The sequence below is a fragment of the Poromitra crassiceps genome (assembly GCF_964638095.1).
Source record: "Poromitra crassiceps genome assembly, chromosome: 8".
In the NCBI taxonomy this organism is placed as follows: Eukaryota; Metazoa; Chordata; class Actinopteri; order Beryciformes; family Melamphaidae; genus Poromitra; species Poromitra crassiceps.
In genome coordinates, this window is record NC_139629.1 from 34,764,026 (window position 1) to 34,779,025 (window position 15,000).

The window sequence follows — 15,000 nt, forward strand, 5'->3', positions numbered from 1 at the left end:
AGCGACATGCATGCACTGAATTAGAAACATTTAGGTATAAAACGTTAAAGTATATAAACTTTTTTTTTTACCCATGCAGCTTGGGTTGCAGCTTGGTTTATGATCAACCACAGACAGGAGGGATACAGCAGGAGGGGTTTGGCTCCTCGTAGTTGGTGGCCCATTTTCTCTCCTATCTCCGCCCCTCCAGTGTTCCAGCTCCCATGAGGGCGGCCCTTTAAATTGCCCCCAAAACTCCTCCAGGCTGGCGCCTTTTCTTTATCTGCAGGAGACGAGACGCACATGCTATTTATAGGACGCCGTGGAATCACCTCTCCTCCAACCTGATAATAACATTGCTGGTAAGCATTTTATTTATTTATTTAGGTATTTATTTAAAAAAAAAAAATCTGTTCACTTCCTCTCTCTCTCACAAACTGTGCTTTTATTTTTTTCGACGCTGCATAAACGGGGATTTAAAGGGGCGGGTTTGAGTGTGTTTGCCTGACGAATAAAAGCTGTAGTCTGATCAGTGAGAGGTTTTTTAACCGGCTACAGCCAGGCCAGGCGAGCTTGAAGGGGACATTTCGTCTTAATTTGATCAGAGGCGATATAATCGAGGGATACAGGTAAGAAAGAGCAAAAGCAATATGCGACAGTAAACCCGCTAAAGACCTGTGCAACGCTGGCTCGGGAAGCCGTTCACCATTTCAATGCATTTTCACAGAATGTAAAGATTGCTGCTGCATGCTTTTCAAATGTGATTTCGGCTTTTTGGGAGTTTTTCCACCGTCTTTCATCGCGCAAATTAACGTTAAAGCCTAGCTAACGTTATAGTCTCCGCTCGCTTGTGTTTGGCGTGCTGCTGTGTAAAAAAAACCCGGTGTAACGTTACGAAGCAGAGCCAGCCATGGTGGAGGGAAGGCGGGCATGGCTTAGTAAGCCCCACTGAGCACACCACAGCCATTGTGTGTGTGTGTGTGTGTGTCCGCGGGTGTTTCAGCACGTCAAATAGTTTCATCTTGCAGGCACGATTTTGACCGTAACGACAGCAAATGGGGCCTAAAAATGGTCGGTGCGTAACGTTATTAGCGCGTCGATTTAGCAGCCCCATGCAGGGTTGTGCGGCCTACTACACCGCTTCGGAGTCCGAGCAATGCCATGCAAGCCGGTCGGTGTCAGTCCCTTGTTTGTCCGCCATCACGGGGCTGTGTAATCGAGCGCCGATGAGCGATGAGACCCAAATAAATACAGTAGGTAGGCCATAAATAGACCTGGGAGATTAGCCACGGATTGATTGGTTTAAAACCAAACGGGTTACCCAGTTCGGTCATCCATTTTTGTTGTTTTTTAAGTTCCGGTGGTGAGTTTCCAAGGCCGAAGTGTGTAGCAGCTACTATGTGAGAGTTCGTATCGATGCCAAATCCGAAGCGAAAGTCTGGTCTCACGGTGTGATTTGTTTGTCAGGTCCGAAAAACATGAGTGACAAGGGGACAGCGCCGGTGGAGAAGGAGGCGACAGAGAAGAGGGGGCGTGGAAGACCCCGCAAGGCGCCACCGGCTAAAACCTCTGACGTGGTGAGTAGGCTACCTGGCAATGTTTTTCGATGGGCCACTGAATTGTTTTCAGGTTTGGATGTGTAAATAATATAGGCATATCTAAAAGCACACACACATGAGAAAAGTAAAATCTAAATGAGAAAAATTGACAAGACATTCACAAGAAAAAGAAAAAAACAACATTGTGCATTTTGTGGTAAAGACATATACAATTTGGTACATTTGTAGGCAAATGCATTGCCAAAATTTGATATTGAGCCATCATGAAATTGATTTTTTTTGACTGGTATGAAAATTGTAACTGCATTATTAAAGTTGCATAGACTAGTCTCATCCAATTCATGTCAGACTAGTTTACACAACTTTGTTGCAGTTAGAATTTCAGGGGGAACATTTTCACAAAAGATTCACATTTCATGATCAATGATTCAAAATATTTTTGGAATTCCTTTTGCTAGATTTGTGCCAGAATCATGTGCTTTATTCACAAAATGCATGATTGTTATGGTCATCTGCACCACTATAAGGAATACAAGATCAAGAGAATATAGATATCAAGAGAAAATATCCATTGTTGCAGTATTGCATCTGTTCAGTTCGGGCTGTGGTAGTATTGGTTATTTAAATATCTCCGTCAAAGATCTTGGCAACTAAGCAACATGATCTCATAGTATGTATCCATGTCATATACAAGCATCTGCTGCTCTACTGAGCCATTTCTCTCTCAACCGAAATGAAGACTGAAACTGGGAAACTGGATCAGGCCCCGCTGACCAGTTCCTCACCCCTGACCAGTCCCAGTGTAGACGCCCACAACAAACTTCCCGTGTGTCGAGCTGGTTTGTAAGCAATGTGTAACCCAACCCAATTAAACCAGTTGTAACCCCCCCATGACCCACCTCTGCTCTTCACTTAATGGGTGACACGGCAGAGCCAAAGCGCAGATTGGCTCATGTAGATGTCACTCAGCGCGCGTGTGTGTGTGTGACTGTGTTTCAGTATTGAATTGCTTGGTTGCTATGGGCTGTGGTTGTAAACACAACTAGAAATGCGATATGAGACTCGTCTTGCCATGATATAGCCTACAACCACATCGTGCATTAATTGCACGAGTGAAATATCCAATGTTGTCACGCCGACATAAATCACCCGTCTCCCCCTTTTTTTGTTTTATGTCCTACTTGTTGTCCAACTGCCTCGTCTTCACACCTGTCTGAGGACGCCGGCTGCTCAACCAGTTTAGGGATTCGGAAACTGTTGTCTCCTCGGTCACACTCGACTAAATAGGAGCTATAGTATGACAACAGCGAGTGCATATCAGCAGGCCCCGTCAGTTGGGACGGACAGCAGTTTCTTTCCATAGGGCTTGTTATTGTCATTAGACCGTGGCAACCTGTGGCTGGGCCGGGACCACCTGTCAGCCTTAAAGTAGCAGTGAGTGTCAGTTGCGCTGACCTTGAATAGTGAACTCTTTGTGTCACGACTAAAGTCTTCCATGTAGGAAGCGTGTGTGTCCATGCATTTTTCAAAGCCTGCTTCGTTCCACTGCTGGGAGCCCCGGGCCGCTCCCTAAAGCGGAATGATTCAACGTCCCTCCCTTCAGTCGCTCCTTCACTTTTAGAGGAAGGGCTCGTTGAAAATATGCAAAAGAAATGGTAAAAAAAAATATAAAAAAAATACCATGTTTATATGTTAAGAGGTATTGGTATATTGTCATTGCCTGGCCTACTACACTGGAGATGTTTTGCAGGGTCACGTTGTCTTAGTGCATCTTCTGACTTGTCTGTCTCCTTGCTCTTCAGGAACCCAGTGGGTCCCCGAGTCCAAAGAGGCCCAGAGGACGGCCGAAGGGCAGCAAGAACAAGGCGGCCCTCAAGGGCAAAGTAAGTCAATACTGTGTTGCAGGCCTGCTTTTACATGGCCACACGTCCCCGTGTCCTCAGAGCCCCGCTAGCTAGCTAGCTAGCTAGCTAGCATGCATCCTGTAGTAAAGACCCTGAGCAACAGCAACTGTCTGGGCCAAGGCAGACATTTAATATCCTATGGAGAAGCTGCCCCTATGCATTCTCTCCCCCCCCCCCCCCCCCCCCCCCCCGCAACTGTTTCCTCACTTTATCCGCCCCTCCCCCTTTCCCACTCCCTTGGCGGTTGATGAACATTTTGTTAGCGCCAACGGTAGCTAACCTCATCCTCTTTAAAGGATGTCCTGCTGTTACTTGTGATTTATTGGCTAACAGCAATTTAGCCGCTCCCCCCCCCCCCCCCCCCCCTCTGGTGTCAAAAATAGCAGGGCCAGGGCTTCCCATTGTAAGATCTGGGTTTCACTGGCTTTTATTTTTTTCATTTGATTTGATTTTTTTCACGTGATGCTCACGCTTGTACTTCCTGTCCTCCAGCTTCCTGCTGCCTGCGACTTGTCATGCACAGTGTGTGGTGCAGGTGCAGAGGCTGCAAGAGGCTGTTTCCAAGCTGACACTGAGCACCCCCCCCCTCCACCCCCGCCCCGGCACACAGCCCTAGTTCTACTCTCCCTGTCCGTCTCCATAGCAACAACTGATTTCTCTCCCCGGGCCGCGGCCCTGCAGCTTCCCGCGTGCGCTCCGTGCTGCGCACGGGGGGGAAGCGAGAGTAAACACAAATATTATGCGCCCCCGTGCGACGATATAGGTTTTAATGGCGAGGAGGGCCGAGCGAGCGGAGCGGGTTTGTCTCTCTCTCGGTCCCCCACCAGCTGTCTCTGAGCCTCAGACCAGGTGGCCAGCGAACTGGAGTGCCCTGTGTGCAGTTCCTGTCGGCCTTCCAGATAATAGCCAATGAACCCGATGCCCCTTTTCCATCTGTCCCATTGCAGAGGCGCTACTGCCATCTGCAGGCCGCGAGTGGTGGGCTTCTTTGGCACGGGTCTTTTTGTTGTTGTTGTAAGATTCGGGGGAATGTGAAATGTTCACTCGCAGGTTACTTAATATGCTTTAACTCGAGAAGCCAGACCCAGCAGCACCTCCTAGTGGCTTGGAGTGAGGCGGATCAGTAGCTTTGCTAATCTTTGCTTCTTCTTCTTCTTCTTCTTCTTTTGTTACCACACAGAAGGCACCAGCAGCCTCTTCTGCAGCCGGGAAGGGCCGCAGAGGAAGACCCAAGAAGGAGGTAAGACTCTTTACACCTAATATTAAAAAAAAATACAGCATCAACACCCACACGGGTTAAGCCGTTCATCTTTCAAGTGTTGCACGTAAAAGGCTAGGGATGCACCGATCCACATTTTTTTTCCACTTCCGATCAGATTCCGATACCTGAATTTGGATATCTACCGATATTATGCCGATAGCAATATTTTTCTTGAATATACAGTATAGGCAAAGATTTGGCCAATTAAAGATAAAAAAATATATATACCTTCCAAAAAGCAGACACAATTAAGAAAATATACAAGATACCGATATTGGATCGGCTCGGCCCCATCCCTAAAAAAGGCTTTTGAAATGTGCCAACGGAATATAACCTCCCCTGACATTGCAATGAATTAGAATTGCCATGACTGTCTGCAGGGGCACATTTCATTTCCTTAATTAATTCCCTTTGCCCGTTTCCTTCCTCTGGTAGACCAGTCATATTTTACTCATCGCAGCTATTTGGTTCTCTTCCATGTTTTCACTTGAACGCCCTGCCACATGTCTTAGTCACACAGGGCCTCGGCTCTACCTGGCCACAGTAACGGGCCGTCCTCCTAGACCTGAATAATGACCGTTTTCTTCATGGCGTACACTCATAACTCCTGTTGAAACAGTGTTGTCCATTCTTAGAAAGTTGGCCTATTGATCCAAAAATAGTCTATGTAACTCTGGTTGGTTGCGATTTAGTGGTTACAGAAAACACTAGAAAGCCTTTTTACAGCTAGTCAAGTTTCATTTCATGTTTTCAAGGTTAGGAATATGCTTGAGTTTGAATATAGTCCCTGAAAAGTGCTTGATTTTCAACATAATCTGCTCTTTCAAATGAAACGTTGAAAATAATTACGGCTAGAATAGCTCGATAGATCGGTTACTCTGGAAATTAGCAAGTGTCAAATAATCCGGATCAAAACATACGGTCAAAGTTGATATGAACAGCTGGTAAAATAAACGGTGACAATAATACATTGATTGTTTTGGGGTATAAAAGAATTTGTAAACTTTATTGTTCGCTATTGCATTTACAGTAACCCTTTTAGCTGTGTTATGATAAAGGCTTCAGGAGTCTGGAAATGGTTGGTTTTGGTACCTTGAAAGGGCTTGAATTGTAAATTTCCTAAAAAGCTGTGTGAAGCCAGTATTTAGGCAGAAACTGCGGTCTTGTAGTAGCACTGTGTCATGTGCACGAGTGGTTAGGGCGTGCTCCAAAAACCAAAGAAGAAGAAGCCTGGATTGCATTAGTCACAGAGGAGAATGACCCAAAGTTACCCTCCTAAACTAGCGTCTCGTTTTTATGAATGAATATCTCAGGAGCAGAGTGGGAGATGGGGGGGGGAGGAGGGCGTTAGTGAAAGGCAGGATGCCTGCCTGTGACTCATCACTCGTATGAGTCACTATTCACTACAGATGGCTCAGCACCTCCCCGGGGCGTGCTGCTCCACGCTGCAGCTCTTCATCAAGGCCGTTTAGAATGCATTTATGACTTGTTTCTTTTCTTCATGTCGATACTCGGAGGCGTTTTGGGGGCGTGAGTCACAGGCACTTATTATTGTTATTGAATACTGATGGCGCTCGTATCTTTATTTTGTTGTGCTTGACTGTATTTGGTTTCTGCCCCCCTGCAGGAGAAGGAGGAGAAGGCATCCCAAGAATCATCCGAGGAGGAGGAGGAAGAGGAAGACCAGTAACTCACCCCCCGACGCATGCTACCTCACTCAACATACTGACTTACTGTTAAACCAGAACTGGGCTGTATCTCTTAAACACCAGTGCCACCAACCAACCAACCACCACTTGTTCACGACAACGCCCCCCCCCCCCCCCCCCCCCCCCCCCTCCTCGTTACCACAGGAGGGATAACCCGGTTCAATAAATCTCTTCATGCAACAGCACTGGATAAACAACGGGACCTTTCTCAAGCATAAATCTAAAGAATTACATGAAAGGTAAACAGCCCTTTTCTCTATTATGTCATATGTCATGTTATCACAAGTCTTTTATACTGGACAAAACGTACGCTCTAAGGAGCCTGGACCTTTTTTCTCTCGCTCTCTCTCCCTCTCCCCTAAAGATGGTTTGTAGGATGTTTTTCCTCTGCTTAATGTTACTTATTCGTTGTACCTGCATCTGAGATGGTAGGGCATATAGACTTTTCTTCCATGTTTTGTACTGGACAAAGGTGAATTTTACCTATACTTGCTGTTTTGTGTGTTTTTGTGTGTGAAGTGGTTAACCTAGCCTTTACTTAGAGAAGATGGAGGAGTTGGGAGTCAGAATAGGTAACTGATGGTAGATCTATTTTCTGTGTCTAATCTGCATAACGGACTTCGAACCCCCTATTATTTCACCAGTAGAGCAGAGTCCTCTTCACCCGCCCCTTCCCCCCCGCCCCACCCTGCTTTTTAGGAGTGTTTAGTCTTAGTTATACTTTGCGTATTACAATACTCTTCCTTCTCAGTCCTCGGCTTCTAGCGGGAAGATGTAAACGTGTTTATTACTAGTAGTCAGATCGGATTTACTGTTATGTTCCTCCGGTTCACATACCATCACAAACAGTGTGCTGCTTTTTTATTTTTTTCATACGACGATAATAAAACTCAAAAACTTGTTGGTTCTATATGCGCGTGTGGCGTAAAGCGTAGGTTGGAGGCGTTTCAGGCCGGGGTCATTTTCTTCAGGGAGCTTTTTACAAATGTCGTTAACGTCGGCATCTCGTCTTCATACAGTCCTCGGTTTCCATTCGCGCGCGCTCGCTCAATCAGCTGGAAGGCAAACGCTCATCGGTCTGACAAGGAGTTTGATTGTAAAAGAGGATAGCGTCACTACCGTAGTCGATTATCCGATCGATGGGGGGGCCGTACAATTTTTTCCATTCCATCGAGCTCTCACCGCTTCGTCTTAGCTTAGTTTGTCTGTGTCACCACTCGGCGCAGTAATGAGTTACTTTCCTTACGTCTTTTGAGGATGTGTTGTATGCTATCTGCTACAGGAAAAAAAAGTTTTGTTTGTGTATTTCTAAGTGTCAGGGAACTCTTGGTCACAGTCCAATTACTGGGTTTTTCCACAAACCTACGCTGCTACAACCTCAGTTACAAAACCCGGATAAACTGCAAGCGGGCAATACAGGGCCTGGAATTTCATACCTCACTCAACAACAACAGCTTACTTTTTACCATATAATTGCATTAAACTGGTTTCTGTTGTTCAACGTAACCTCTGGCAAGATTGAGAGATGTCTATTACATAGTTTTGTGTATTTTTGTTTTTGTTAACCTGACTGTAATGAGGTATTCTAAAGATGTTCGCCAAGTTTGCAGTTGTGTGCTTGCTTACGCACACACTGCTTGGCGCGTTCATAAACGGAGCTTTGCAGACAGGTTTGTTTAAAATGTGTTTGAAGCAAGTCAGGGAGACCTGTCAGCTTGGCAACTGTGTTCGCTGACTGTGGTAGATTAGCAGGTGTGTTTTATCTTTTTAATAAATAAATCTTCTGCTGCACTGAAATGTTGGTTCAGATTTTCATGGACAAAAAAAATGGGTGTGTGTTTGTGACAAAAGACTGGGCGCTCTTTCCCCACTTACACAATGTTCTGTTGTTTGGCCCACGGTGTGTTTGGCACAACCGCACACAGCCATAACTCCATACTCACACAGGACCGGTCACTTCATCATATCTGGTCACATCCTCCCAACTACCTTGACAATAGCCGATGCCATTTATACAAACCAACACCTGCAAATGTTCATTCATATACTGTAAAGTCGACAGGATGGGATCATTCTTTTAATGTACACTGTCTATAAATGTACAATGTCTATATTTCTATGGTGCCCTATGACAATTTGTATCCAGAAATGTTCAATAAAGACAAGAATTTATTCTCTTGGTCATCTTTCGGTCTCTTTTTCTAAGACGTGAGCTTGATAGCTAAGATTGGTTTGTGCTTAGGCAAAAAATATCTGAAGTTATTGTTTTTGCCCCAAAAGGTCACTTATACATAGGTTATGATTTTGGGCTTTAGTGTATATATGTATGTGTGTGTGTGTGTGTGTGTGTGTGTGTGTATATATATATATATATATATATGGTGGAGAGGATTCCCATGTGCACAGCCAGTAGAAAGATCAGGTGCTGGTCGGTTGCAGGAAAAACATGAAATGAAAAATTAGGTTCACAGAACCTTCTCCCCTGTTCTGTGAACCTGATGAAGCTGTACGCGAAACGCGTCGTTCACAAATAAATCAGTTAGTCATTTTCAGTGTTGTGGTGGTTCCTTTAATTTTTCATTTATATATATATATATATATATAATATATATATATATATGAAGAGTTAATTTGCAAAAACAGGTATCTGTTTGGATTTTTAATTTTATTTTATATGTTGATGTATTGATACTGTAATTTATTTTTGGGAAATTTAATTATCAATCATAACTAAAACATATTCATCTGATAATAAATCACCTCAAAGTTTTCTATGTGCACTCCAGGGAGTATCAAATATGTTTGTTAATTTTAAGAATGGCGTTTACCTGTTTTTGCAAATGAACTCTTTTTTATATATATTTATATATATATATATATATATATTACTGGGATTCATTGTATATTTATTTGAGGCCTTACTAGCTGTCATCAGCTGACAAACTGCAGCACAAAAACTGAGGCTACTTTGACTTATTTAATTTGCATGTACCACATATCTAAACCAACAGCCCATCTATTCTCTCTCAAAGCAACAAAATATTACAAGTCTTCATGGTCAAACTTGATAACCGTGCTGCCCAAATGTACATTTTACATTTTCATCAGTAGTTAGTGGATTTTCAAGTGCTACCCGACATCACAGCCTTCCATCAACAGTTTATAAGGTGGCGTCACATTTTTTTCCCCAGTGCAAATCAAATGTCCAACATGGGATCCAACATAACGGGTGCAAGTCACACGGCCCGTTTAATTAGATCTCACACCAAATGGACAGAAGGGATCAATAGGGTAGACATCTTGAGCTGCACCATAGAAAGTCACCTGGGAGATATTGGGAGGAGCCAGGTGTATCTTCTGGAGGTATGGAGGCATTTTCTAGCTGAGATTCAGAATTGACTACACTGCTCCAGAACGTGAAGGCTCAAAAACATTCTGTGGGTCGACAAAATTAATCCTCTGTGCATCTACGGAGTGTCTATGGAGCACCTCAAGATTTTTAGGCCTACTGATGTCACACGTTTGAGTCTTCGCAGTCTCAATTTCTGGTTTTGAGAGTTGTCCAAAAACAAACACAAACATTGATTGGACTATCCTTGATGAATAAAACTTAGTAATTCATAAACTGAGTGGTGTGTCCCCTTCAAGGGTGGTTCAACAGTTCTAGCTATAGTCAGATACATTCACAAAAGCAAGGCAAAGAAAGGTCAACATGTTACAAAGCATCTATAACAAAAAGAATAAAAAAAACAGATCTGAGGTTTCCTGAGTACTTGATACAGTCAGGGCTATGGCATGTATCTGAAGAGATTCTTCAGCTGGAGGTAAAATTCCTGCCGGTGCCATGCCTTTCAGACAGGACATATTTTGGGCACTAGTCACAGCTCATTGTGGGGATGAGAGGGGGTTGGCGTAGCTTACTTCCAGATCTGGCTTGTCATGCCATAGACAAGAGTCATAGGATTTGGCTTAAACCACAAAGATCTAGGTCGTGGGGGCAAGCTAGTTAAATTCAGTAAAGCAAACTAAAAACCAAAAGACGGCTTTTTCATCCTTGGACAAATGCAACTGAAATAACATTTAAAAAGAAACCAGTCTGATCTTAACACACTTTCTCCTTTTGTGGATTCATAAGTTTTGATAAAATAAAAAAAAAGAAACTAGACTTGTATGGTCCTATGTGACGTGCACTTCACTGTATGGTGAAGGATTGAGAGCATTCAACCATAGAATCCATATTAGCCTATACTCAATCCACAGCAAATCAACTCCAAATTTTATTGACCCAGCCTACATTTATAAACCCTCTCTCATACCAGAATTGATCATCTGAAAGGTGTAGTAGTTAATCTATCATGTTAACAAAGTAAGTGCAAAACTAATGTAAACCACATGTTTTTGGAGGGGTGACACCTTTTTTTAACTTTCAGTCATGACATTAAACCCCACAGTAAAAAAAGTTGAATAAATAACCTCAAATAAATATGTTTCAGGTACCGCAGCTGTTAGGCACACACGATTGGCATCAAAATCCCCCAATGAACAGTCACAGTATCTGTACAAACAGAAGCAGGAGAAACAGAGATGACGACGCATGCTGATGTAGTCGAGGATGAGCGCAAAAAAAGTCTTGGGCACGACCTCCCGAAATGATTGAGATCTCTCGGCTGAAGGTTATCTCCATACAGCTTAATGCTCTTGACACTGTTTATCACAATCATGCATTGACATCTTTAGTCAGCAGGGGGCGCCGTTGTTGATAAGATCTGGCCCAACCTTGTACAATCTGGGGACAGAAAATCACAACGCAAAAGCATGAGAAGAGTTTTTAAAGGGAAGTGCGAAATGCAACACTGATTCCAATGTGAATGTGTAAAAGCTATGATGCATGTGACTTTATGTTAAAGGAACACTCTGCCCATTTTCAACCAGCTTTGTATCATTAGAACATCAGTAGTATATCAGAAAACTGTAAACGGTTTTGAAGTCTGTCATTTAATTTGACAGTTATTGAGTGTTAAAGTGTGGACCAGTGACATCACTGGTCCACACTAACTCAAATTAATAACTCATTAACTCAAATCAACTCTCAATAACTGTCAAACTATTCATCATTCATCTAGTTTGACAGTTATTGAGAGTTGATTTGAGTTAATGAGTTATTAATTTGATTTAGTGTGGACCAGTGATGTCACTGGTCCACACTTTTAACACTCAATAACTGTCAAATTAAATGAGACTTCAAAAACGTTGACAGTTTTCTGATATACTACTGATGTTCTAATGATACAAAGCTGGTTGAAAATGGGCGGAGTGTTCCTTTAAGGGATAGTTCAATTTTTTTTAAAGTCTAGTCCTATTTGCTACTTACCAATGATGCTGTTCTGTCTCAGCACAATGCATCCTGTTCCTCATAGTAGCTCTGGAAAGTTGGGCAAAAATGAATGCAAGGTCAGTGAATGGGGTGACAGTCCTGTATGTAGAAGCTAACTGAGGCTCACTAAAATGTCATCCACAATGCGCACAAAGTACATTTTAGTGAGCTTCAGTCAGCTTGCACATACAGGAGTGTGACCCCACTGACCTTGCGTGTTTTCTCCCCAACTTTCCAGAGCTACTATGAGGAGCAAGAGGATGGAATGTGCTGAGAAAGAACTCTGCCAATCAATATCATCCTTCATAAGTAGCAAATAGGGCTAGACTTTAAACATGTGAACCATCCCTTTAACCCATTGATACCTGATGCAGCATTAGTGTGTGTATCCCTTTAAGACCGCGAACCGCGTCAACGCGGTTCGCGGTCTTAAAGGGATACGCACACAAATGAGGGATATACACGCAAATGCTGCATCGGGTATCAATGGGTTAAGGGCATACACCTAAACCAAGGCTGAATCCAAATGTCCACCCTGCGGACTTGTGAACTGAGCCCTCGTGGAGTTCAGTCATACTTACCCTGACGTTATATAAACTGATAGACAGGCCTTTATTTCTATACAACATATACGCTATACACACATTCAAATACATAAATGTTTGTAAATAAGGACCATACTATGGCTAAATTGAGTATTTCTTACGCTGCCCCGAAAGTCCGCGAGTTTGCAAGTGCAGTGAAGTCCGGACATTTGCATTCAGCGCAGTACAAACATTGAGGTTTTTTCGAGTTGGGAGTATAGAGTGAAACTTACTAAGCAACATTATCCATGGCATGGCCAATATTGCCATCTAGTGTTTCTCATGAGACAGTGCATAATCTTGGGCTCACTGCAGTCTAGCAATCAGGCCAACACTTGTATACACGCACTGTTTTTCTAGCCGTAATTATCATTTAGGTCAGCTATTTCTAAACTAGGGTATTTGTATCTGGAGCTTCATAAGCAGGCAAAATTGTGTTAGTGTGGCCATATGATAGCTTGATATCCATTAAATGGATCATTCACTTTAAATGTACATTATCTACTGACCACTTGTGTCTATTCTTTAGCTAGTATACATACATATCAATTCCAGGATTTATTGAGGTCAAAATTCTGCTGAAAGAAATCCACTGTCCTTAATTTTTTTTTATGTTTGGCCACCTAAGAGATCTGAAAAACCAGCTACTAACATGTCAGCTGTGAAGGGCATGCCGATGATCACTCAGGGTTCCAACGGGTCCTTGAAAGTTTGCGAATTTGAAAAATAGAAATCAAGCCTTTAAACATTTTTCAAAATAGACATGGGTCATTGAAAGTGATTGAATGTAGGGTTTCTCCTGCAGAGAGAATTACGAGGTGGAGTGTTGCAGTTAGGGCTGTGAATCTTCACTGGCCTCACGATTCGATTACGATTCAGAGGGCTACGATTCTATTCGATTATCGATGCATCTCGATGCATTTAAATCGATGCATCACTATTTTCCCCAATACATGATTTTTTTTTTTTTTTTTTCTCACTGTGTGGCTACTTTTAAAAGAAAAGTGCATTTGGAATTGCATTGTATTATGATCCATAATTAAAATAAACAACTGCATGTACTTCCATTATATTTTATTTTATTATTATTTTAATAATCGATTTTTGACATTTGTGAATCGATGCAGAATCGTGCACGTCCGCATCGATTATTTTTGACACCCCTAGTTGCAGTAGGTAGATTTCTGCCTTTTGCAATTGCAACTAACACAGCACAGTTGAGAGAAGTGTTCACACATTCACGCCTCTCTCTTTTCATTGTCTGTGAGCTTCTGCTAGTCCTCATTATAAAGATTCTCAGTGTTCTAACAGTAATTAAGCTTGATCTGTGTCTCGAACTAATGCCGTGTTGGGTCCTTGAATTCGGGGAATTGGGGCTGGTAAGTCTTTGACAAGTCTTTGAATTTGATGTTGAGGTGGTGTGGGAACCCTGATACTTTTACCTGATGAAGGTCTGAGTGAACGAAATGTTGTAATAAAGTTTGCCAGTAACTGGAATTCTTTCTTCTGCTTAGGAACCCTGATACTGAAAGTTCACTGGAGTCACTGCAACTCAACTTTGCACAATGTGTGCTTGTAGCTGCCGGTTGGTGTGACCAGTTACTCGCAAGTTGGGCAAACCTGTTTCCGTTTGAGTGATTGACGCAACCACAGGCTGCCAAGGAATTGGTGAGTTCATCCATGAATTGCAGCAGAGTCAGAAATAACGGACAAAATAAGAAAGTGGTAATAATGTTCCCACGAGTGCACTCCCCTTCTGGGAAATGTATCAGAACACAGTGGTGTTCTGAGAAGCCAATGGATGCTGCTCAATCCCTAGTCCATTGATTTCCTCATGGGGGACAAAACAAATGTGTTCCCATATTCCCATGTGTTTTATATACACAAGCATTTATGTTTGCTAGCCTTCAGGGATTTTGGGCAACCCTTTCCCCTTCTTAGAAGGATTTTTTTTTAATAAAACACATGCAGTCTCAGTGTTTCCCACAGGATTTTGAGTATTTGTGGTGGGGGACCGAAGACTCCCCACACAAGATTTTATTTAAACATTTTAAAGTAAAATGCATGAATTTGGTGTACTTTGAGAAAGCTTAAGAGCCAAATTAAAAGGCTAGATCTATGAAGAACATGTCATCATTACTGTGCTGTGGGTTTACAATGACAAACTAAATGTATCCCTATAGGTCAGGGATACTCAACTTGCTTTGCCCGGGGGCCACTTTCGTGAAATGATAGAAGGCAAGGGGCCAGTCAATAAACAATATACATTTTTCTGTAGCGGATTGTAGGTTTTTGGGGTGTCAGCCGGAGTTTAGGCTGACAATGTTGTGCACACCGGATAGTTAGTTAGGTTAACTTAGTTAGGTTAAGCATATACCTAAGTGTCTGGGTAGCGAGCAGATGGCGGTATTTGACAATTTAGCAGCTAAATCATAGATTATTGAAAGATATTCCATATTCCAGACTGAAATGCTATAACAGAAGTATTGGCCAGAATGACATGAACATTTGGACACTTATTCAGTGGGTATCTTGCATGTTGCGTTCAGGTGCACTGTAAAAAATAATAATAATAATAATAATAATAATTGGTCAACATCTTATTGTGGCGGTCAAAATCCTTTTGTGGC

At 42.7% G+C, this 15,000-nt stretch overlaps 2 protein-coding genes across 2 annotated transcripts in view; one reads left to right on the top strand and one right to left on the bottom strand.

Annotated features, from left to right (window-relative positions):
* Positions 1 to 482: 482 nt before the first annotated feature.
* Positions 483 to 8,594, top strand: hmga1a (high mobility group AT-hook 1a). The gene is made up of 5 exons (XM_083642338.1): positions 483 to 608; positions 1,447 to 1,556; positions 3,341 to 3,421; positions 4,623 to 4,682; positions 6,331 to 8,594. Exons 2-5 carry the CDS (start codon positions 1,458 to 1,460, stop codon positions 6,391 to 6,393), a joined length of 303 nt encoding a protein of 100 aa, XP_083498464.1. The 5' UTR covers positions 483 to 608; positions 1,447 to 1,457; the 3' UTR covers positions 6,394 to 8,594.
* Positions 8,595 to 9,204: 610 nt separating this feature from the next.
* Positions 9,205 to 15,000, bottom strand: part of smim29 (small integral membrane protein 29) — an 8,467-nt gene continuing 2,671 nt past the window's right edge. Inside the window, exon 5 of the mRNA XM_083642337.1 lies at positions 9,205 to 11,198. Within this exon, the coding sequence (XP_083498463.1) occupies positions 11,130 to 11,198 (69 nt within the window). The 3' untranslated portion in view covers positions 9,205 to 11,129. The remainder of the gene's footprint in view (positions 11,199 to 15,000) is intronic.